Source organism: Dromiciops gliroides, chromosome 4 (genome assembly GCF_019393635.1).
Source record: "Dromiciops gliroides isolate mDroGli1 chromosome 4, mDroGli1.pri, whole genome shotgun sequence".
Taxonomy (NCBI): domain Eukaryota; kingdom Metazoa; phylum Chordata; class Mammalia; order Microbiotheria; family Microbiotheriidae; genus Dromiciops; species Dromiciops gliroides.
In genome coordinates this window covers 33,919,009-33,943,397 of record NC_057864.1, presented here as the reverse complement: position 1 = coordinate 33,943,397, position 24,389 = coordinate 33,919,009, and the positions used below count along the sequence as shown (strand labels likewise).

At 50.8% G+C, this 24,389-nt stretch overlaps 1 protein-coding gene across 1 annotated transcript in view; it reads left to right on the top strand.

The window, feature by feature from the left end:
- The first annotated feature begins 2,428 nt into the window (after positions 1 to 2,428).
- The window catches only part of ST3GAL3 (ST3 beta-galactoside alpha-2,3-sialyltransferase 3), a 135,126-nt gene continuing 113,165 nt past the window's right edge, over positions 2,429 to 24,389 (top strand). Inside the window, 2 exon segments of the mRNA XM_044005043.1 lie at positions 2,429 to 2,564; positions 13,669 to 13,801. Of these exon segments, the coding sequence (XP_043860978.1) occupies positions 13,681 to 13,801 (121 nt within the window). The 5' untranslated portion in view covers positions 2,429 to 2,564; positions 13,669 to 13,680.

The window sequence follows — 24,389 nt, the reverse complement described above, 5'->3', positions numbered from 1 at the left end:
AGGGAAGATGCCATCGTGTTAAATAGCGGAGAGGGAGAGAAGAAGGACAGAACCCCGAGGGAAATGTATGGGGAGTGTGCGTAACTAGCATGAAGATCCAAGGAATGGGCAGAGAGGTAGGAGGAGGGGGGAGGGGAGAGGAAAGGAGAGGGGGGAAGTGAAGGGGTAAAGGGGAGGGGAGGAAGAGGGAGAGCTGGAGAGAGGGAGGGATGTGATCCACAGTGTCAGAGGCTGCGAAGAGGTCCAGGAGAATGAGGATGGAGAAAAGGCCACTGGAATTGGCAGCTAGGAGATCACTGGTCACTTTGGAGGGACTCACTGAAGGCTGATTGCCAGAGCCACCTTTCGCCAGCATCTCATTCGCTAACAAGCAATTCCCCTGGAAATTCCCATCTGCGTTCATCATTGTTTCCCCAGTAGAACTATGAGCTCTCTGAGGGCAGGAATGTTCATTTAGGTTTTGTGTCCTCTGGACTCCCTCTGGTCTGTCTGAAGTATGGGCTTGTTTGATTGGAATGAATCCAGGCTCCGCAAGGGCAGATGGCTTCTAGCTTATACGGCCTCAGGTCCCTCATCAGTACAATGAGGGTTTGGTTTCTAAGGTGTCTTCTCGGTCTCAATCAAGGGGCCTCTGAAGGAGTTTATGGATGCAGGGCTCCACAAAACAAGACACAGAGACATAGAAGCCCGTTGTAGAGGATCGGGGCAGTGTCTGGGATGGGGTGGGATGCCTCGTGGACTTGCCACATATATACAGATAAGGTGGTAATCAACCAAGGTGATGAGCTAGGAAGGGGAGGGCCCTAGCAGCTGGGGGTGGGGGCGGGCAGGAAGTGGTGGTCGGGGGTGATCGTCAGAGGAAGACAAGCAGAGGAAGGTCTAGGCTGCAGGGTTTCTCCTGCTCTTCTGCCTCCTGGCCCGGCCAGCTGACCCTTGGGACTAAGGGCTCCCTAGCAACACTAGTCTTGTGAGGCCTCGGAGCCCCCGTTCCCTCTCCCCCCTCCTCCCTCCCCCGGGACACAGCTCATCCGCGGAGGGAGCTTGTATGGAGTCTTGTATGAGGAGCTGTCAGCAGGGCAGGAAGGATCTGGCTCGTTGGAGCTGATGGAGCGTGCCCTGGACCCGGGAGGGGCTGTTCTGACCCTGTATGTGACTCTGGGGAAGCCATTTCACCCTCGGGCTCAGGGCAGCTGGGATTCTAGGCTGTATCCCAAGGGGCCAGGCTGGTTGGGAGCCCCCGGAACAGTGAAACCACGGGTCCCCTTTGGCCTAGGGGGCAGAACCCTAAGCAAAGGGGCCAGCTGACCCAGGCTCCCTCGTGAGGGAGTGAGCGCCCCATCCCTGGAAGTTTTCCTGTGGGGGTGGGGCTGGACAGGCTAGGGTTGGAAAGAGGTGTCGGGGGTGGGGGGCAGTGTCGATGTCCCCACAAGAGAAGGACCAAAGTGCGCTCGGAAATCCTCGGGGGAACCTGTGCTGGGAGGCAGGACAACGGCAGCGGCTGCCGCTGCCCCCTTTGAAGGACAATCCTGTCTGGGAGGGCGTTTTACAGCGGCGGATACTGAGGTCCACAGAGCCAAAGGCTATCCACATGTGGGGTCCCACGGGAGGGGCGGGAGGGCGCTGGAGAAAAGGCCAGCCGAGCTGGGCTCAACCCCATGGCACCAGTTCAGCAGGTACAAGGTGTTGAAGGCACCTGGCACAGTCCTGTGGAGGGGGCATATGGAGGGGAGAGCCCCCTCTCTTCTGAGCCGATATAGGGTTGGGGAAACTGAGGCAGCAGGGGTCAAAGGGAAAAACAGGCAGGCAGGTCTAGGAAGAAATGGGGAGACTGAAGCAGGATGAGTGTGAAGATGGAATGGGGAAATCGAGGCAGGGCAAGAAGGAGGTCAATTAAGAAAACGGAGAATGTGAGAGTGAATGGGAAAATGGGTCGGGTGGGAGGCTCAATTAGAGAAACTGAGATGGGGGAAAGGGGAACAGGGAAACAGGCAGGGTGGGTGTGAGTGAATGGGGAAACTGAGGCAGGGCAGGAGGGGGAATGGGGAAAACAAGTCGGGTGAGTGTTAGGAGTGAATGGGGCAGCCGAAGCAAGGAGAACAGGGGCTCCATTAAGGAAACAGACAGGGTGAATGGGGGAAGGGAGGCAGGGGAGCGGGGGCTAGGCACTGAAGCTGTGCTCTTCCCCCTCCCTCCCTCCCCGCACAGCCAGAGACACGGCCCCCTCCCTCATCCTCTTCTCCCCCCCCCAATCGCCTGCATCTCCCACGACCTCACTCTGTCATTGGCTGTCCACCCGGCTCGCCCCGCCCCGCCCCCGCATGCCGATTGGCCTCAGTGCCGTCTGGGCCCTCCCCCTTGCCCGCGGGCCGGGGTCGCGGCTCCCCATTGGCCATCCCGGTCCCGCCCCCGCCCCTGACCCCGCCCCTGGCGCTGTGAGACCGAGGCTGCGTCCCCGCCATGGCGGCTCCCGCGGAGCCCCCCGCGCCGGAGCCCGAGGCCGGGCCCGACCCCGCGCCCGCCGGCCCCGCGCCCACCCAGCCGCCCGCCGCTGAGCCCGCCCCGCGGTAAGAGCGCGTTCCCGTATCTCTGCGCGCTGCGCGCGCCCGCAGCTAACGGTCCTGGCGCGCGCCCCCGGCCCGTGACCGTGACCCGCCCGTGACCGTGACCGAGTGGGCCGCCCCAGGGCTCCCCCTGCCCCGCAGGGACCGGGAGAGGGGCTCGGGGAGGACCGGACGCCCGGGGCCACGCCCGCGGCCGCGGCTGTGAGCCCTGAGTCCAGGCTGGGCCCCAGAGTGGCAGAGGTCTTCAGTGGGGGGCCCCAGGGCTCTGCCCGAGGGCGGCTGTGCTCGGTCATGTCCGCTCGCGGATCCCTTCCTCCACCCCCAGGCCGGGTCCTCTCCCCCCGGCCTGGACCAGCCCCGCTGCCTTCCCGCCGCGCACGGGTCTGCCCTGGTCCCCTCCTGCCCTCCTCCCGGAGCTCCCTATCGCCGCCAGGCCCCGGCCACGTCCCAGCTCCTCCCGCCGAGAAGCCCTATCAGCTGGCCGCAGACCCTCCCTCCCTCTCTCCTGCTGCCCCTTCCGAGTCCAGCCAAACTGACCTTGTGGTCGTCCCTGGGCCGGACCCACCATCTCCCCTTCCCATACCTTTGCCCTGCTGTCCGCCGTGCCCCCCGGCCCCTTAGCCTGCCCCTGGCTGCGTCCAGCACTTGCTCTATGCCTTTAAGAGTGGGCTGTGGGTGGAGGAAGGACGCAATGCCCCGTCCAGCCCCCGGGACCCTCACTCGTTCTTTGTCCCAGTACTGGACTGTCAGCCCCTGGAGGGCAGGGCCCAGAGCCTGGCATACAGTAGACACTTAATACATGCTTGGGCACATGCAACTCTGGCATCTTCCAGGACAGCTCCAGCAGCCTGGGCTCGGGCTCCAGCAGTGTTTGTGCACCTCTGCGAAAGCCCTCTTCCAGGGACACCCCAACCTGCTGACAGTCCCAGGGCCAGGGGATCCAGCACTCATCACCCCAGTGTTCTCTACCCCTGAGTGCTGATCCGCTACCACCCTCTGAGGAGAGCCCAGAGCGGAGGACTAAGGTTCATGCACGCCTGGGGAGCTAACTTGGAAGAGGCCACTCAGGGCCTTGGAAGATGTTGGGCTTCCTGAGGGAGGCAGGAGGTGATCAGACTTGGGCTTTGCGGTTGGCAGAGCTGTCAGGAGTTGGGGGGGTCATGTGAGTGGAGAGGGAGGTACAGATGCCAGAGGGGTGGGGGAGGCAGGCATGACCCATCAGGAGAGAATGACTCGTGCTGTGTGCACATCATTACTTAGCAAGAAAAGCCACACCATCTGGGAGCTCCCAGTCTAATGGGGAAGGGGAGAGGGCCCCTGGGCCTGGGGCTTCAGCAGACAAGCAGATGACCAGATCTCTTCTTTGATGATAAAGTCACATCTGTTTCTGATGTTGGACCGCTTTCTTTTTGGGTCTTCACTGGCGGCCCCCCACAGGGCAGGCAGACCAGCCTGGCTGAGGCAGTAAGAGCTTCTGAGGGTGAGGCACCAGCACCCTCCAGACCATGATGGGCACAGCTCAGGACCCTGAGCCCGAGAGCCTTGGGAACAGCAGTGCCCCGCAGCTGACCAGAGTGCGTCCAGCCCAGCCGCCACCACCACCACTAAGGGAGAAATCACTGTAGAGAAGGGGCCCACCTTCCTCCTCACTGTCAGCTGCCACCACAGGCAGATAGATGCAGGCACCTCAGGAGGGGCAATGCTCCCGGCCTCCCAGCCTGACATCCTGCCCAGCCCTCAGAGCCATCATCCAGGGAGGCGGCTCCTATGGAGAGGGGGCTAGTTACCCTCACCAGCATCCCCACCAGATGCCATCCCCAGGGCAGACTGAGGAGAGATAGGGGGCGGCACGTGCCCCGCAAGTTAGGGACTAGCACCAGCTTGATCCCCATCTCTCCATGGGTTCCAAGAGCCTTGGGAACAGCTGTGCTTCCTGCCCCCTGCCCACAGCCATCACCTGTGGAGATGCAGCCTGGCACGTGCTCCTGCGGGGCCTGAAACCCAGAAAGGAAAGTTCTTAGAAACCGCTGCTGTTTTAGCAGTGGGAATGCCCGAGAAGAGGCCTGACCTTCTGCTGGGCTGCTGCAGCCCAAGCACAGGGCACCTTCCACCTGCTGTGCAGCACCTTCCTGACTGGAATGTAAGGTCCTGGAGGGCAGGGATCTTGCTCTTCTATTTCTATCCCCAGCACTTAACACACAGTAGGGGCCTAATAAATGCTGTCTTCTGTCATCCAGCCAGGCTGCTTCTCCCCAGGGGGGTTTTCCAGAAGCAGTGCATCTCCCCAGGCTCCTGGGCTGCCCCATTGGGTCCTAGGGGAGATGGTGGTCAGGGTGGGGGGAGTTGGCCTGCTCAGCCCAGGCTTCCTCCTATGTTTCCTTGCTGTTCCTGTGAGGCTCGTGGTACCTTTGATAGTAATGGGGAAGCTGGGCAGAGGGAATATGTTCTTTTTTTTTTTTTTTTTGGCTGGGCAATGGGGGTCAAGTGACTTGCCCAGGGTGACACAGCTAGTAAGTGTCAAGTGTCTGAGGCTGGATTTGAACTCAGGGACTCCTGAATCCAGGGCCAGTGCTTTATCCACTGCTCCACCTAGCTGCCCCCAGGGAATATGTCCTTTAACAAGCATTTATTAAAAACCTATTCTATGCCAGGCTGGGAGGCTGGGGAGAGACACTAAAAAGTCCCCACCCTCAAAGAAGGCATGGAGACCACATGGCCATCACTAAGTGTGTCCCAGATAGATGCACGTTAAATCAGAGAGGAGGGCACTAGGGATTGAGGGACGAGGGGCCAGGAATGGCTTGGTGGAGAGGGTGCCACTCATGCAGGGCTTTGAAGGGAGCCAAGGATTCCAGGAGGGAGAGCACTCCAGGCATAGGGCACAGCTGGTACAAAGGGGCAGAGATGGGAGATAAGTCAGTCTGGCCCATATGCTTTGGGTGTAGGGAGGAGATAATGGGCTCTGGGATGGCTGTGTCGAGTCTGAGATGCCTACATGTGCCCATTTGAAAGTCATTTGCAGAGAGATGGTAACTGAGCAGATGAGGTCCCCAAGTGAGGAGGTCTAGAGAGAAGGGAGGGCAGGCCAGATCAGAGTTAGGGGCGCGGGGGGCCGTGGCCTGGAGAGTAAGAAGGTGCAATGTCAGCAAAGGCCCGAGAGCAGAGATGGCCCAGGAGGGGGGAAGGTGGGCAGTGATGACAGAGGCTGCACAGAGAGAGGTTGAGAAGGAAAAGGACGGTGACTTTGGGGACACCATGTGCCGTAGAGCACAGCCTGAGAATGTGCACACAGTGGGGAGGGGAGGAGAGGTCCGGACCAGCGGCTCCAGAGCACGCCTGGACTTTTAGGGATGGGGAATCTTGGGCATGTCTGTAGGCAGTGGGGAAGTGGCCAGGAGATAGGGAGAGACTGAGAGGGACAGAGACAGGAAGAAAGACACGGGAGAGATGGAGATGATTGAAGGGGCAATACATGGCTTCCCATGGATGGGATCAGGGGCACATGCTGAGGAACTGGCCTTGGTGAAGAGAAGGGGCATCTCCTCCTCATCGGAGGGAGAAACACTGGGGGGAGATGGCAAGGGCTTGGGAGACAGGAAGTGCCCAGTCAGTGGCCTTTATCTGCTTCTTAAAGTAAGAGGTGAGGTCCTCTGCTAAAGGAGATGGGGAGGGCTTTGGGGGAGGCCGAAGGGCAGTTAGGAGGACTGAGAAAGCCTTCAGGGAGGGGTGGTGGTGAGGGCCCAGGTAGGCCAGCCTCGGGATGTCCTCTAGTGGCACTGCCTAGCAGGCCTGCTAGCGAGAGTGCGAGAGTGGATGGAGGCATTTGGGCCTGGGCTGTGGCACGATGTGAGCTGGCGGCAGCAAGATAGTTGTTGGGAGAAGACAATGTCAAGGTGAACGGGGTAACCTTAGTTTCATAATTGTGAAAAGAGCAAAATGAGGCCCAGGCTGTGATGATGAGATGGGAAAGCAGGGCTTCAGAGACAGGGAGGAGGGAGAGGAGGAGGAGGGGGAGGAGGGGAGGGGAGGAGAAGGAATAAGATGGGGAGGAGGGGGAAGGAGGAGGAGGAGAAGGAACAGGATGGGGGGAGGGGGAAAGAGGAGGGGGAGGGGAAGGAACAAGATGGGGAGGAGGGGGAAGACAGAGTTTGCTCACCCCAATACTGTTTTCACATCTTTCCCAATAGCAAGAGAAGCTGCTCCCTTGCCCCAGTTTGGCTGTAGGCATGATTCTCTGCTGGGGCTCAGGTCCCTGGCTGGGCCAAGGAAGGCCTTGTCTTGGGCAGTTCAGCAGCTTGCCCGGTGGTTCCCTTGGTGACAGCAAACTTACTGTCCTGGATTATGGGGTTTTTGCCCAGCATGGAGAGGGCTGGGAAGGTTCTGGTCTTGGCCAGTCTGGGTGCAGGGGCAGGGGGCTGGTGATTGGGCTGAGACCGTCCTGAGGATTTGCTCCCGTCCCATCTCAAGGAGGCTGATCTGTGTCCTGGGCATTTGGGGATCATGCCAGGCTAGCTCCAGAGCTGGCAGGGATCTCAGATGCTAGCTGGGCCACCCATCCTTTTACACAGGAGGAGGGGACAGGCCTTGCCCAAAGACCGAGCAGGAAGTAAACCTCAGAAAGAATTTTCACCCAGGGCTTCTGATTTTGGGGTCACAGGAACTTCTTGTCCAGTCGAGGGCAATGAGCCATTCTGGGGGAATGAGGGACTTGATGCCAGTTCTGGTGTCAGTCGCGGCTATCCTCACTCTTGCCCCTACCTTGCTCTGTAACCTCGAGCAAGTCACTTCCCATCCTGGGCCAAAGTTTCCTTCTCTGAAACAGGAGAGAGCTGGCTCCAAGATGCTATCCATTTCTTCAGAGGGTGGAAAAATCCTTGTGGGCTCAGGTATTCCTGAAATGGAGGACGAGCTCCTCAGGCCTAGGGGAGGTCCAGTGGTGATGAGGGAGAACTAGGGGGTGAGCTAGATCTTAGAAGGCCTTGAATGCCAGAATAATCCAAACAGCTCACAGCTGGGTGGCATGCTCCTTGGAAAGTCCTTTGAGGATAGTAGTGTGGGGGTTGTCTTAGTCTGCCAGTGAGGAAACATGTCAGGGCTAGGACAGGCCTTCTGACTGCAGGTTCTCTGCCTTTCTGTTTATACACAAGGCCTAGTATTTTCTGGCAATAATGGGGAGCCACAGAAGGTGTTTGAGTAGAGGAGGGACAGGATAAGGTGGTAGCTTTGACAGCGGTGGGAGGGATGGAAGCAGGGGACCGGGGGCAGGTAGGACCCCAGAAGGTGGGCCAGGAGACCATTCACTATCACCTTCTCCAAAGTCCGGCTGACCTGCTCCATACACTTGATGTTCCCTGAACGTGAAGGTGATAGTGAATGAAGTGTCATCATTGCCGGACACATAGGCTAGAGCCAAATTATGAAGGGTTTTAAAGGCTAAACAAGGGAATTTGTGCTGTTTCCTAGAAGCAATGGGGAGCCATTGAAGCCTCTTGAGCTGAGGGGTGACATGGCCAAACTTGTGCTTTAGGAAGATCACTTCAGTGGCTGAGGATGAATTAAAGAGGGAAGGGCCTGGAGGCAGGGAGACCAGTGAGTGGGTCATTGCAACAGTCCAAGTGTGAGGTGACCAGGGTCAGCCCAGGTTGGTGGCAGGGTCTGAGGAGAGAAGCGGACAAAGGGAGGAGAAGCAGGACTTGGCAACTGAATGGAAAAGGGGGGGTGAGAGAGCATGGCCCCAAGGTCATGAGCCTGGGTGCCTGGGAGCTCATTTGTTCATCCAGTCCATTTCTCAGTCCTCTGCGGGCACAGGTGGGATCTTTGGGCCTGGGCCATGGGGGCTGAGAGATGGATGGAGGTGGCTGGGGTTTAGAATGTGGGATGTGCAGGGCAGTGAACGGGTGAATGAATGAAAAAAAAGCATTAAGTGTTCATTATGTTCTATGTGCTGGGGAGACAGAGGGAAAAACAAGACAGTCGCTGTTCTCAAGGGGCTCATACTCTGGGGCTGATGGCAAGGACATGGTTCCTTAGGTTACATCGGTAGGTCAGGTGACCGTGCCAGAGGTCTGCAGGGCGTAGTGACAGGGCAGATGGCAAGGGCTGGGGACCTCCATTTCACCAGAAGACTCCCATCTCATCCAAACTAGCAAGCAGTGGGGATGGATTCTGGGCAGCTGAGGCTGGGGCAGGGGGCTCAGGAGGGGCTGCCCCCTGGTGGGGATAGGACAGCCCTGGCTGGGTTCTGAAATGCCTGGGGGTGGGATGGAGGATGGCCTGGGAGAGGCTGGAGAGCTGGAGGGATGGGAGATCAACATGCAGATGAGGACCAGCTTCAGAGGAAGGAAGGTGCTGGTGATACGGCTTGGCAGCAATCGGGTGTTCAGTCCCTGTGTCTCTTCTGCCCTTTGTAGCTAAACTCCTGGAAAGGACCTGTGCTCGCTCCCCTCACTCTCTTCTTAGCCTCCCTCAATCCATTCCACTGAAGTGACCAGTGATCCCTTAGCTGCCAGATCCAGTGGCCTTTTCTTGCTCCTCATTCTCCTTGTCCTCTCTGTGGCCTTTGACATGGTTGCTCACCCCCTTCTCGCTAGGTTTTCTGGACATAACTCTCTCCTGCTTTTCCTCCTACCTCTCCACCGCTCCTTCTCTGTCCCCTTGGCTGGATCCTGCTTCAGATGATGCCCTCTTCCCACAGGTGTGCCCCAGGGCTCTGTTCTGGGCCCTCTTCTCTTTTCCCTCCATCCTACTTCACCTGGTCTGGGGGATTCAGGAGGACTGACACCTCTGGTGTGGGGGCCTGCCAAGCCCTTTTCAATGCTGTTCATCCACTTTTTTTGGTGAGGCAGTTGGGGTTAACTGACTTGCTCAGGGTCACACAGCTAGTAAGTGCCAAGTGTCTGAGGCCAGATTTGAACTCGGGTCCTCCTGAATCCAAGGCCAGTGCTTTATCCACTGTGCCACCTAGCCACCCTTGTTTATCTACTTTTTTTTTTGTGAGTCAATTGGGGTTAAGTGACTTGCCCAGGGTCACACAGCTAGTAAGTGTCAAGTGTCTGAGGCCAGATTTCAACTCAGGTCCTCCTGAATCCAGGGCTGGTGCTCTATCCTCTACACCACCTAGCTACCCCTTGTTCATCTGCTTTTTTTTTTTTTGGTGAGGCAGTTGGGGTTATGTGACTTGCCCAGGGTCACACAGCTAGTAAGTGCCAAGTGTCTGAGACTGGATTTGAACTCGGGTCCTCCTGAATCCAGGGCCAGTGCTTTATCCACTGCTCCACCTAGCTGTCCCTGTTCATCCACTTTTGATGTCCATCTTCACCCAACGTTCATCTGTGGCTCCAAGAAGCTGCAACATGCACAGCTGCCACACCCCAGTAAACTGTCTTGGCAGAGGGGCTAAACCAAGATGAGGTCAGTGAGTTGGCAGGGGTGTTTACCCCAAGCATGTGAAGACTTCTCCTGGTGGAATGGGCAGATGAGAGCAATTTGTTCTAATGGCCATGAAAGTGGCTGAAACAGGCTGCTTGGAGCTTGGTTAGACATCAAAAATCCTAAGGTCATTTATTGCATCTGGGGCCTTTGCCAATTGTCCTGACTTTTGTTCTGCCATTGGACTTCAATGACCCCCCCCCTTGCCTGGCAGGCTCAGGCGCCAGTGCTGGGGTTCCCATGCACACACATGACTCTACAAGAAGGAGCCCAGAAAGTGTTGCCAAAGATGGTGGATTCTTGAGTGATAAGAGAAGAGCCTGGGGCCTAGGCAGCTTTTTGTCCCTAGTCCTCCTCATAGGTGAGGTATCCAGAGTTGGGAAGTGAACAGCTGGTGAAGGTGATGTCTGAGGTGAAACTTGTTCTGTATCCAGGCTAAAACATGGGAATGGTGCGGATGGTGTGCTCCTGACATGCCACCACCAGGCAGATAGGGCAGAAGCCCGGGAAGTGGCAGCACCCCCAGACCACCTGTCCGGCTTCTAGCCCAGTCACAGCTGTCATTGGGAAAGCATCTTCTGTGGGAAAAGGACTCACCGTTGTCACCACCATCACCACCCACTGCACCTCCAGGGCGGGTGGGCCAGCCTAGCTGAGGCAGCAAAGCAACCTGAGAGAGATAGGAGGCAGCATGTGTAGGCATGTCCAACCACCAATACCACCTTGATGACATCTCCCCATAGAAACTGATAGAACTCAGTACCCTGAGCTCAAGAGAGGAAATCCAGAAAACTCCCATAGTTTATGACAGAGAAGAAGAGAAAAGCTGGGAATAAGCTGGGGTTGCATTCCATATTTTGGAAGAGCAGATCTCAAGAGTTCAAGGAAGCATAGGTCAAGATTCCATGGACCGAATTTCTTTTTTTTTTTTAAAGCTATTTCTTCCCCTCCCTTTATTTGTTTTTGTTGTTTTGGGGGGGGGGTGGGGCAATAAGGGTTAAATGACTTTCCCAGGGTCACACAGCTAGCAAGTGTCAAGTGTTGAGGCTTGTTAAGGGCTAAAATTCTAGCTAGTCTGTCTAAAATATCTAATGAGTGGTCGCCAATAAATTATAAGCTTTAGCAAGAGTTAGACTTTAAGCATTTATTAAGGAGAATAAGAATTTGGTAAAGAGAGAGAGAAAGGTCTAGATTCCTATCTATTAAAGGGAGAGCACATTTCTAGCTCCCTTCTCCGCCAGCGTCCTCAGGAAAGAGAGCGAGACTGAGCGCCAGTCTCTTCCTTCCTCCTCCCACTAGTCCGCGTCACTTCCTGATACCAAAGACAAGACTCCTGGTCTTGCCCTCAAAGACCTTCGCTTCATGGGCAGAACTCTTCTACAGTTAGTATCCAGCAGGTGGCGTTATTCCAATCGTTACAGGCTGGATTTGAACTCAGGTCCTTCTGAATCCAGGGCCAGTGCTTTATCTACTGTGTCACCCAGCTGCCCCCAAAATTGTATGATATTTCTTTCTTCCCTTTTTTTTTTGTGAGGCAGTTGGGGTTAAGTTACTTGTCCAGGATCACACAGCTAGTAAGTGTTAAGTAGCTGAGGCCAAATTTGAACTCAGGTCCTCTTGACTCCAGGGCTGGTGCTTTATCCACTGTGCCACTTAGCTGCCCCTCATGGACTGAATTTCTTTCTTTCTTTTTTTTGGTGAGGCAATTGGGGTTAAGTGACTTGCCCAGGGCCACACAGCTAGTAAGTGCAAAGTGTCTGAAGTTGGATTTGAACTCAGGTGCTCCTGACTCCAGGGCTGATGCTCTATCCACTGTACCACCTAGCTGTCCCATGGACTGAATTTCCTCTAAAGAGGAAAAGAGCCCATAAGGGATGGGGAGATGCTCAGGGATGGCATTCTGAATGCACAACAGGAAACAATTTCAGTGGGAAGGAAAAATGGAAATTGTCTAGAAACCAACATGGATGCACAAGGGAACTCCTCAGCAACAGGGCTGGTAACAGAGGATAAATACAAGATGATAATGTGGCTTTGGAAGACAATGTCAAGACAGGCTAGAGCATTGGGTGAAGTCTGGCAAGATGTGCTAGGTGGTTCAGTGGAATCGAGTGCTAAACCTGGGGTCAGGAAGTTTTGCTTCAATTCTACCTTAGACACTAGCTATGTGACCCTAGACTAGTCATTTAAACTCTTTGCCTCAATTTCCTCATCTATAACATGGGATAATAATAGCACCTACCTCCAGAGTTGTCATGAGGACCAAATGAGATAATCATTGTAGAGTACTTCGCAGTGTCTGGCACATAGTAAGCACTATCTAATGTGAGCTGTTGTTATCATCATCATTACTTTCTTTCTTTCTTTTTTTTTTTGGTTTGCTTTTTGTTTTTGTTTTTGTGGGGCAATGAGGGTTAAGTGACTTGCCCAGGGTCACACAGCTAGTAAGTGTCTGAGGTCGGATTTGAACTCAGGTTCTCCTGAATCCAGGGCTGGTGCTTTATCCACTGCGCCACCTAGCTGCCCCCCATCATCATCGTTACTTTCTATGCATCCAGTGATCCCTTACTTGTCAAATCTAATGGACTTTTCTCAATCCTCATTCTCCCCGACCTCTCTGCAGGCTTTGACACTGTTGATCACCCTCTTCTCCTGGATTTTCTGACCCTGCTCTCTCCTGGTTTTCCTCTTGCCTCTCAGTGCTCCTTCTCTGTCTCCTTCACTGTACCTTCTTCTAGGTCATTCCCACCAGTTATGGGCATCCCCAGGGTTCTGTGCTGGGTCTTCTTCCATTCTACCTCTATTCCATTTCACTTGGGGATCTCCTTAGCTCCCAAGGATTCAATGGTCATCTCTTAGCTGATGGTCCTCAGATCTGCTTATCTGGCCCTGACCTCTCTGATGCTAGCCTCCAGTCTCAGATCTCTATCTATTGTACATCTAAACTGTGATGCATAGACATCTTGAACTCAATGTGTCCAAAACCAGACCCATCTTTTGAACTTCCCCATGACTATGGAGGGCACCCCCGTCCTCTCAGGCCTGCAGGCTCCCACCCTTGGAGTCATCCTTGCTCCTTTCTCTCTTATCTCCTAGATCTAGTATTTCTCCAGTCCTGGCATTTCTGACTTCACTACATATCTTGTACACACCCCTCCTCTCAACTCATATAGTGGGCACCCTCCAGGGCAGTGTTTGTAGTCAAGAGTAACTGCTGATGCTTTTTTCTTAAGGAATATCTCTTTGTTTGTTTTTGTGGGACAATGAGGGTTAAGTGACTTGCCCAGGGTCACACAGCTAGTAAGTGTCAAGTGTCTGAAGTCTGATTTGAATTCAGGTTCTCCTGAATCCAGGGCCAGTGCTTTATCCACTGCACCATCTAGCTGCCCTGCTGATGCTTTTTGATGACACAAAAGTCTTTTTTTTTTTTTTAAACTGCCTGGGAGGGTGGTTTCTGAGAGTTATTATGATTGATTGACTTTCTCAGGAACTGTGTGGAAGGCAGCCCACACAGGGGAAGGGACTCCAGCTTCACTGCTCTGACCATGGGACCAGACTTGGCCTCAGCTCACGTCCAGGATGCTTCTTCCATGCACACCTACCCTACATGTCTATGGAGAGCAGGCTGGTGAGACCTGGTGCCCACCTCTCAAGACCCCATCTATTTGCTCTCTTGTAGGTCATGTAGCCAATGAAGATGGGCCTTGTGGTGCTCGTCCGGAACCTGCTGCTCACCCTGTGCCTCTGCCTGGTGCTGGGCTTCATGTACTACGCTGCCTGGAAGCTGCACCTTCTCCGATGGGAAGACCCCAGTAAGTACCAGCAGAGGGGCCTTACTGAGCTCTAGGATGGCACTGGCTCACAGCTCCCTGGAGGCTGGGGTACAGTGGCTCATCCATAGAAAGCTTTGCTCTTTGTTGGGTCAAACTGGAGCCTGGCCCAGAGTGGGCTTGCACTGCTTGAGGCCTGTCCTTGGGTCCCAGGATGGATAAGTGTCTGAGACTATTGGCGGTCTCGCTGATTGAGACGTGCTCTGGAGCCTCCGGAGGTGATCAAGAACTGGGGCAGGGCCAGGGCCCACCAAGTGCAACCCTCTTTCCCACCAGCCCACTTTTACAGATGAGGAAACTGAGGCCCAGAGAGTCAGCAACTTGCCTAAGCTAAGGGACTTTCCAAAGCTGTAAGGAGCCCCCAGACTGTGATGTCCCGACCCTGCCCAAGACCCAGAGAAAAGAAGCAATTTGCCTGAGGTTACAGAATCATAGGCTCTCAGAGGCTGTTGAGGCCAGCCCTCTCTTTGTATGAACCGGGAAACTGAGGCCAAGGGAAGGTCAACGACTTGCTCAAGGCCATCTAGGCTTTGAGGGGTAGAGGCAGGGGGGGTCCTGGTCCTGTGACCCTGGAGCCATCAGGCCAGCCCCTCCCCCTCCCCCCCCACTCCCTGACCTGGTGGGAGCTCAGGACCCAGAGGCCCCTCCTGTCTGAAGGCCAGCAGAGGAGGTGGCCTGGCACCATAGCCTGGGTGAAGAGCAGTGACCTCACAGGGCTAGTGCCTGACCCATCATCATGGAAACTTGCAGCCCTCCCTTTCCCCTGAGAGTCAAGAGCTTTCTCCTTGTCTGGGTTTTTTCTTCTTTTTCTTAGCTGTTTGTGCTAGGAGAGGGAGGAAGTGCCTGCACTGGGCCCAGCGGGTGGAGGGGCCATAGGCGGGTTAGGGAAGTGGATGCTGTGAACCTGGCTTAGGGAACTGACTCACTTTCCAGAATGGCTGATGGCTGATCATTCATTCAGAGTCAGCTGGACAGAGGATGTGATTTATTCTAGAATGTGTCACCGTCAAGTCCTAACCCTTCCATTCTCTCCCCTCTTTCCATTTCTTTATTCCCCTTCAGTCTCCTTCATGTCCCTTCTTCTGCCCACCCTCCCTGCCTTAATGAGTTTTCCCTAAGAGTCTGCTGTGTCCTCGGCCTCCTGTCGCCCTCACTGTCCCTCCCACCCCGCTTTGGTCTGACGGCTTTGGGACAGCTGGACTGCCATCTGGGAAGTGGTTCAAAGTGGCATCCCACGTGTGGCACTGGCTCTGGGGAGCTGGTGGCAGGAGGGCGGGGCCGGTCAGCTCTGTGGGATGGGCCAAGCTGGAGAGGGCCAGGGGTGGGGCCGGGAGAGAAGCAGCGACCTTGGGGAGAATGTTACTGGAGCAAGCTCCTCCAGGCTTCTGGTGCAGTCTGTGAGCCGGTGAGCTGGTGTGACGAGGCCCACAGGGGCCACGTCTGGCCTGCCGGAGCCGCTAGCTCCCTTGCCAATGATGCCTTTGTTCTTGGCACGTCAGCAGGGCCTGATTTCCTGTCCTCCTTTGGCTGGCTCTGATGCTGACCCCTGAGAGCCGGGGTCTGTGGGGCTTCCTCCCAGCTTGGAGCTCTGCGCAGGCCCATTTGGGGTTGGGGGCGGGGTGCTTGGGGAGCACAGGGAGCCTTTGTATCAGAGCCTTGCAGCTGGAGGCCTGCCTTTGTCCATGGAGAACAGCCCAGGGCACTGGCGTGAGGATGCCTGGCTGTTCAGGGGCCCCAGACGCTGAGCAGCTGAACTTGGCTCCTTTCTTTGCAAGACAAGGAAGCAGCAAATGTGTCAGGCGTGGCCCTTTTGAATGAAAAACCCAGTCAGAGGGAACAGAGAAGGACTTTAAGAAAAGGTGCCACAGAGCCCCCAAAATAATCTTCATCCTGGAGTGTTCAGGGACGGCTGGGACGTGGGGTGCAGAGCTTAGAACCTGCACAAATGCCAGCCCTTCTTGTTCCTATCCCTGCTCCTGGCCTTTCTTCTTCTGACCAGTTCTAGGGGGGGAAGGAGGGAAGCAAAACTGGGAAAGGAGACCAGGAGCAGCTTGAGGGCGTTCTGGCGACCCCTGCCCCTCCATGAATTGCCTCGTGTTTGTCTCCTGGAAAGTAATCTAGTGAATTAACAGTGTTAATCAAGGGTTCATTGCTTTCAAACCTTGAGAAGCTACTCAACAGAGTAGATGATTAGAATGGGGAGCTGGAAAAAATGATAGTGTGGGCTGTGGCCAGGGGCCTGTGAACCTCAGGCCAAGAGGCCAAGACGTGGTGGGCTGGCGGAGAAGGGGTAGGGGGAAGGAGCATTCCTAGAGCACCTACTCCCTGCCAGGCATTGTGCTAAGCACTTTGAAAAACAAATATTGTTTCCTTTGATTCTCACAACAGTCCCCCTTTTACAATTGAAGAAACTGAGGCAGACAGAAGTGAAGGAACTTGCTCAGGGTCATGCAGCTAGTGAGTATTCGATGTTGGATTCGAATGAGGGTCTTCTTGACCCCTCCTGGCTCAGAGAAGGGCTGGCAGACGGTGCAGTGAGCATGCTGGGATCACGTTGACTCACGTGCCACACGCCGGCCACGGCACGTTTGCTTCTCAGGGCAGTCGTCCCCAGCTACCTCTTACCAGGCTCCTCCTGGAGGCCTCTGGCCTGGGGCCAAGGAGCAGCACATCAGCTGAGCCCCAGCACTAGGGAGGGGCCGGGGCCACTCACATGTCTTGGGTGTCTATGAATGGATTCTTTTCTTCTGTAGGTGGAAAGAAAGCCTCTGTCCCTGATCCCATGGTCTGTCAGGGGCTCAGGCTGGAAGCCCATTAATGAGCAGATCCCATGTTGGGAGGAAGTTCTCCTGGTGGCAGCCACAGGCAGCCTTCCTTACAGCTCCTCCTCCCCATCAGGCCAGTCCCTCCTGTACACGTCAGCCCCAGCGCCGTGTTTGTTAAGTACTTGCTCTGTGTCAGGGGCTGGGCATGCAAAGAGCTGGTGCCCCAATGGGGAGACAGTATGACCAGGGAGAAATAAAGAGAAGCTAGTGCAGAGACAGGATCTGGGACCCTCTTGGCAGGGCAGAACATTGGGCAAAATGAGCGAAAGAGGAAACTGAACAGAAACAGATGCCCGAGGGACAACATTGACCCCCAAAAGGGTGAGGGGCCCGATGAGAGGGTTTTCTAATCTGGAGCAGGTTCTCCCAGTGAAGGGGAGCTCTTTACTGGGGTTGGAAAGATGTGATGGAGGAGAGCTGATCCAGGTACAGTTTGGCATGCCCTGAGATTGGGGGAAACCCGCGTTCCAGGGATTCAGAAGAAGGAAGGGCAGAGTTCTTGGTGAGAAGTAAGATGGCCTCCCAGGTCCCTTCTAAGCCAGATTCAGTTCGGTGGCTCCTCCCCAGTCTCCTGCTGGGTGTCCTATTGGCCTTTGAAACCCCACAGGTCCAGAACAGAGCCCAGAAGCTTCTTCCTAAAAGGTATCTGATGCCCAGGCTCTTTGGGCTCCTCCTCCACTTTTCTCCATCTTTATCAGTCTCCCTTTCAAAACCTCAGCATCATCTTCACCTCTTTCTTCCCTTTCCCTCAGCCCTCTATTCCAGTTAGTTACCAAGTCTGGTGGAATGGTCCGACACAATGTATCTGGGAGCTGTCTCCTCCCCACCTCTATCATGGCCACCCTGCTGGTCCTCTTTCCTAAACGAGTCTCTTTGCCTCCAATGGGTCTCTCCTCTCTATGGGGTTTGATCTAGGGAGTCACCAATCCAAAGAGTAAACTCCTTAAGGGCGAGGCCTGTTCTGTTTTCCTCTTTGAATCCTCAGCTCCCAGGGTGGTCCTTGGCATACAGAAGGCACTTAATAAATGCTTGCATGAATAAATGAGTGGATTGGATTGGGTATTGTAGTACTAATATTTCAAATGGGACTGGGGAAAGTGAATAGACTGGCTTTAAATCTTGATGACAAATGTTTTATTAAAAACTTACCATTGAGCACCAATGCAGACAACTAAATTTACTCAAGTAATGCTGTTTATTTAAAAGCATGAAAGATCACATATGTTTGTTTCAGGCTCTCCTTTGAGGCCTCATGGACTTTTGTCTATTCATTCTCATTTCCTCTTCTTCATGTGATGACAGTTGGGGCGTGCTCCTTTTTTCTGATTCTACCTTTTCCCTTCATTGTTAGACAGGTCTTTCCAGATTTATTTATTGTATCAAAGGGTATAAACATGTTTTTCGAAGAGAGGAAATAACAGATTGTTAATAATCACTTGCAATAATGTTTAACCTCAATGATAAAAGAAATATAAACTGACCCCTCCACCCCCACCCCCTTACACATCAAACTGGCAAAAGTATCCAGAGGAATTAAGTTCAATGCTGGCAGGATTGTGGAGAAGCAGGCTGGCTTATTCCTGGCTGGTAGACCTCTCTGGAAAACAGTTGCATAGTACACAGTACAGGTAGCAAAAATAATCCCATCCCTTCACCAGGAATTCCATGGTTGGGATCACACCCTAAAAAAAAAGTCTTACCCCAAGCCAGGGAGCCCTGTTCAGGCTTTTGGTAGTTGTGTTACACAACTTGAAAATCCAGCAGCAGGGGAATAGTGGAGTAAATGATGCTCCATTTGTGGAATTGAATGCTATAATGCAATTATGGGCCGCAGGGAGATTAACCTGTTTTTAATGTAAGAGCTTCTAGTGTGAAGAAGTTGCAGCACTCTGCCTACAGCAGACTTTTAACAATTTTGTTGAGTTGAATTGTGTATGGTTAACTTATTTCTTTTTTATAATGATTTAATGTTTTATTTCCCCCAATTACATGTAAAAACAATTTTTAACATTTAAAAAAAATGTTGATTTCCAAATTCTCTTCCTCCCTCCCTCTCTCCTTCCCTCCCTCCCTGCCTTGAGAAGGCAAGCAATTTGATATAGGTTATACATGTGCAGTCATGCAAAACATATTTTCATGTTAGTCCGGTTGTGAAAGAAAACACAGACCAAACAAACAAATCAAGAAAAACAGACAGTAAAGAAAAAGTCTGCTTCTATCTGCATTCAGACTCCATCAGTTCTTTCTCTGGGGATGGATTGCATTTTTCATCATAAATTCTTCAGAATTGTATTGTTGAGAATAGCAAAGTCATTTGCAGCTGATCATCTTACGATACTGCTGTTACTTTGTACACAGTATGTTTCACTTTGTATCAGCTCATGTAAGTTTTTCCAGGTTTTTCTGAGAGCATCCTACATATCATTTCTTATAGCACAATAGTATTGCATCACAATCATTTACAACAACTTGTTTAGCCATTCCCCAAGTGATGGCCATCCCCTCAATTTCCAGTTCTTTGCCATCACTAAAAGAGCTGCTATAAATATTTTGTGTATATAGGTCCTTTTCCTTTTTGCTTTTTATCTGTTTGAGATACAGACCTAGTAGTGGTACTGCTTGGTCAAAAGGTATGCATGGTTTTATAGCCCTTTGGGCATAGTTCCAAATTGCTCTACAGAGTGGTCAAGTCAGTATACAACTTCACCAAAGTGCATCAGTGTCTCAGTTTTCCCACATCCCCTCCAACATTTGTCATTTTACTTTTCTGTCATATTAACCAATTTGATAGGTGTGGAATGGTAGCTCAGAATTGTTTCAATTTGCATTTCTTTAATCAATAATAACTTAGAGCATTTTTTTTCATATGACACTATAGAGAGCTTTGATTACTTTGTCTAAAAACTGCCTGTTCATATCCTTTGACCATTTATCAATTGAGGAATGGCTCTTATTTTTATAAATTTGACTCAGTTCTCTCAATGTTTGAGAAATGATGTCTGTATCAGAGAAACTTGTAGCAAAATTTTTTTCACAGTTATGACTACTATGTATTTCCTCCATTCTATTTCCCCTGTTTATCCCACTCTCTCTCCTTTTATCCTGTCCATTTTCAGAAATATTTTGTTTCTCTCTTTTACCCATCCCCATCTGCCCTCCTTTCTATTACCTCCACCCCCTGCTCCCAGCCCCTTCTCTCATCCCCTTCTACTCTCACTTTCCTGTAGATCTCTATACCCAAGTGAGTGTGTATGTTATTCCCTCTTTGAGCCAGTTATGATGTGAGTAAAGTTCACTCATGTCCTCTCCCCACCTTCTCCTCTTTCATGCCTTTTTTTATGTAAGATAATTTACCCCATTCTACCCCTCCCTTTTGCCTTTTCCCAGTGCATCCCTTTTTCTCATGCCTTGATTTTATTTCTTTAGATAATCATCCCATCATATTCAACTTAACACTCATTACTTCTGTCTCTGTATACTCCTTCTAACTGTCCTAATAATGAAGAAAGTTTTAGGAGTTATAGGTATCATTTTCCCAGCTAGGAATGTAAACAGTTTAACCTTATTGAAACCTTTATGATTTCTCTTTCCTGTTTACTTATCTATACTTCTCTTGAGTTTTGTATTGGAAAGTCAAAATTTCTATTCAGCTCTGGTCCTTTCATCAGGAATGCTTGGAAGTCTTTTATTTCATTGAATGTTCATTCCCTCCTGCCTTCCCCCCCCTCCTCCCTCCTCTGGATTGTACTTAGTTGTGCTGAGTAGGTGATTCTTGGTTGTAATCCTAGCTCTATTGCCCTCCAGAATATCATATTCCCCTCTGCTCCTTTAATGTGGAAGCTGCTAAATCTTGTGTGATCTTGAATGTGACTCCACAATATTTGAATTGTTTCTTTCTGGCTGCTGGCAATATTTTCTCCTTAGCCTGGGAACACAAGAACTTGGCTATAATATTCTTGGGAGTTTTCATTTTGGGATCTATTTCAGGAGGTGGTTGGTGGACTCTATCAATTTCTATTTTACCCTCTGGTTCTAGGATATCAGGGCAGTTTTTCTTGATAATTTCTTTAAATATGATGTCTAAACTACTCTCAGCAATGCAATAATGGTCCAAGACAATCCCAAAGGACTAATGATGAAGTATACTATCCACCTCCAGAGAATGAACTGATATTGATTGAACACAGACTGAAGCATGCTATTTTGTGCTTTCTCTTTTTTTAAACTTGTCTTTTTATGTAAAATGACTAATATGGTAATGTTTTACATAATTGCACATGTATAACCTATACTGATTTCTTGCAACCTTGGGGAGGGAGGAGGGGAGGGAGGGAGGGAATGAGGGAGGGATAGAATTTAGAACTCCAAACTTTAAATAAATAAATAAATAAAAACAAAAGAAAGAAAGGAAAAAATATGATGTCTAGGCTTTTTTTTTTTTAATCATGGCTTTCAGGTAGTCCAATAATTCTTTTTTTTTTTTTTTTGGTGAGTCAATTGGGGTTAAGTAACTTGCCCAGGGTCACACAGCTAGTAAGTGTTAAGTGTCTGAGGCCGAATTTGAACTCAGGTCCTCCTGAATCCAGGGCTGGTGCTCTATCCACTGTGCCACCTAGCTGCCCCCCAATAATTCTTAAATTATCTCTCCTGGATTGATTTTCCAGATCAATTGTTTTTCTTCTATTTTTTAAAAAATTTGTTTTATTGTTTCTTGATGTCTTATAAAGTCATTAGCTTCCACTTAACCAATTCTAGCTTTTAAGGAATTATTTTCTTCAGTGAGCTTTTGTGACTCCCTTTCCATTTGACCAATTCTACTTGTTAAGGAATTCTTTTCTTCAGTGAATTTTTGTACCTTTTTTCCTACTTGACCAATTCTGCTTTTTAAGGAGTTCTTTTCTTTTAGTGATTTTTTTTTTGTGGGGCAATAAGGGTTTCAGTGACTTGCCCAGGGTCACACAGCTAGTAAGTGTCAAGTGTCTGAAGCCAGATTTGAACTCAGGTACTCCTGAATCCAGGGCTGGTGCTTTATCCACTGTGCTACCTAGCTGCACCCCTCTTTAGTGAATTTTTAAAAATATTTTTTCCCTTTTGGCCTATTCTGCTTTTCAAGGCATTCTTCTCATTGAATTTTTGTGCCTCTTTTACCATTTAGCCTATTCTGTTTTTTAAGGTGTTATTTTCTTCAGTATTTTTGTGCCTCCTTTACTAAGCTGCTGGTTTCTCGTGGTTTTCTTGAATCACTCTCATTTCTCATCCCAGTTTTTCCTCTTCTTTTCTTATTTGATTTTTAAAATCCCTTTTGAGCTCTTTTATGGCCTGAGACCAATTTATATTTTTCTTTGATATAGCAGTTTTGATTTTGTTGTCTTCTTCTGAGTGTGTGTTTTGATCTTCCTTGTCACCATTGTAACTTTCTATAGTCAAAATTGTGACAATTAAAAATAAAAGAGATATAGTTTCTGGGTAATTTAATCATTCTATTAAAATGGCTGGCAGGATATCAATAAAAGGAAGTTTATGGCATCTCTCTTAGACAAAGACCCCTTCCTTGTGGTCAGGTCTTGGTTTATATGCCCTTCCAGCTGTAGGAGGTCCATCACACAGCAATTAAATCTAATTGGTTGACATAATTGAAGGTGGGTTATATTAAAATGAAGTCATGGGATGACATCAGAGAAAGGAATGTAAGACCCTCACTCAAGCTGATCAAGGCAAAATCCTTTCTAAGTTGTCATGGGCTGGAAAATTGTTTCAACTCATCCTTTTGTGCATTCTGCTGTTCCAGAATTTGTTTTGAGGCATTATTTAAAGTTGTTTGGAGGGGAATTTAGGAGAGCTCAGGCAAGTCCCTGTCTTTTCTCCATTATCTTGGCTCTGTCCCCTGCCTCATCCCCCTATTAACTCATTTGAAATATGTAATTCTATTTATTTATTTATTTTAAATCTTTTTTTTTTTTTTTTGGTGAGGCAATTGGGGTTAAGTGACTTGCCCAGGGTCACATAGCTAGTAAGTGTTAATTGTCTGAGGCTGGATTTGAACTCAGGTACTCCTGACTGCAGGGCGGGTGCTCTATCCACTTTGCCATCTAGCTGCCCCAAATATGTAATTAAAAAAAAATTTTTTTTTAAATTTTTATTTAATTTTTGAGGCAATTGGGGTTAAGTGACTTGCCCAGGGTCACACAGCTAGTTAAGTGTTAAGTGTCTGAGGCCGGATTTTAACTCAGGTCCTCCTGAATCCAGAGCCGGTGCTCTATCTACTGCGCCACCTAGCTGCCCCCCAAATATGTAATTTTAAATCATATTAAGGAAACATATTTTGATTCCTGACTTTTTAGAGTTTTTAACCTGAATAATAAAAATACTCTAGTATTCCAGTGGCCTCATGATCTCCTCAGCAGCCTACCCATGCTGACCATTCTGTGTTATTCTTGTCTCTATCCCATAGACCTGCCCTGGGAAGTTCCCCCTGGTTTGCTGGTAGCCTTCCTTGAGGTCTCTTCCTATCATGTGTTTTGTCCAATGGTTTTCTGTTCCACTTACTCTGTAATGTCATGTGTTTCTCTGGTGACACCACTTAGGTCTCTTTTTCTCTGTCATTCTTTGTGATGAGTTACAGCTGCTAATGTCACTATGCACCTGCCTCTGATAGTAATAATTGAGTGCATGACACCACACTCACATACAAAGGGCTTTACATTCAGTATCTCTGTTTTTCTGTCCTCTTTGAACCTCTCAGGAACCCACTGAGTAAGACCTATCTATATGTGTTCTTATCTCCATGGCTCAGCAAGGGTGTGTCTTGCCCAGTGTTATAGTTCCTGAGTTCCAGGAGTGAGATTCAGACCCAGTGCTCTTTCCGAATGCTGGGCTGCTTCTCACTCATATGTGTGCAGCATCTTGGACGAATGCTCCCTATTGAGGTACATTGTTGGGATATCTTGGTTTTTTTTTCTCTTGTTGATATAATTTTCTCTATCAGGACTGTTCACTTGGCATTAGGCCCCACTTTCCCTTTGGTAGTCCTGTGTGACTGTGCTGTTTGGGCCCCCTGAGTTTTGTGCATGATGCCGATTTAGAATTTTCTGTTCCAGCCTCTCCTTTGTGCAGTTCATAGAGTCAAAGATGGCTTCTGAGTAGGCCCGGACCGGCCCCCCTCCCTCTCTGTAAAATGTAAGCTCCTTGAGGGCAGGGGCTGTTTCCTCTTTATCCTTTTCTTCCCCAAGGCCCGCCCAGGGCCTGGCATCCAACAGACTCAAGGCTCAGTGACCTAAAATGAAGTTTATTTTTGTGGGACAGTAAATGGTTATCAACTTTCCAGGTCCATCTTGATATCGTTGGAATTTCTCCTTTCTCCCTTCTGACACTGGCCATGGGGCTTCCCTTTAGAAATCACACTTGTGGGGCCCATTTGGGGCTCAGCAGACTTGTAGCCAGTCGCTTTGAATCACAGTGGACAGAGCTTGGGGTCAGGAAGACTTGTTCCAAATCTGTCTGGAGACACTTATGAATAGCATGTGACCCTGACCAGTCACTGATCCTCTGTGCCTCCACTTTGTCATCTGTTAAATAAGGGTAAGAACAGCACCTGCCTCTCCCCCAGGCTTGTTGTGAGGATAAAGCTGAGATGATCTGTGTCCCGCACTCTAAATATGTGACTTGTTATTACTACTTGGGGGGTATCTGGAGGACCTCTTCATTTGTAGGGAATTCTTCACCCTCTGGGCAGCCTTTGCGAAGGC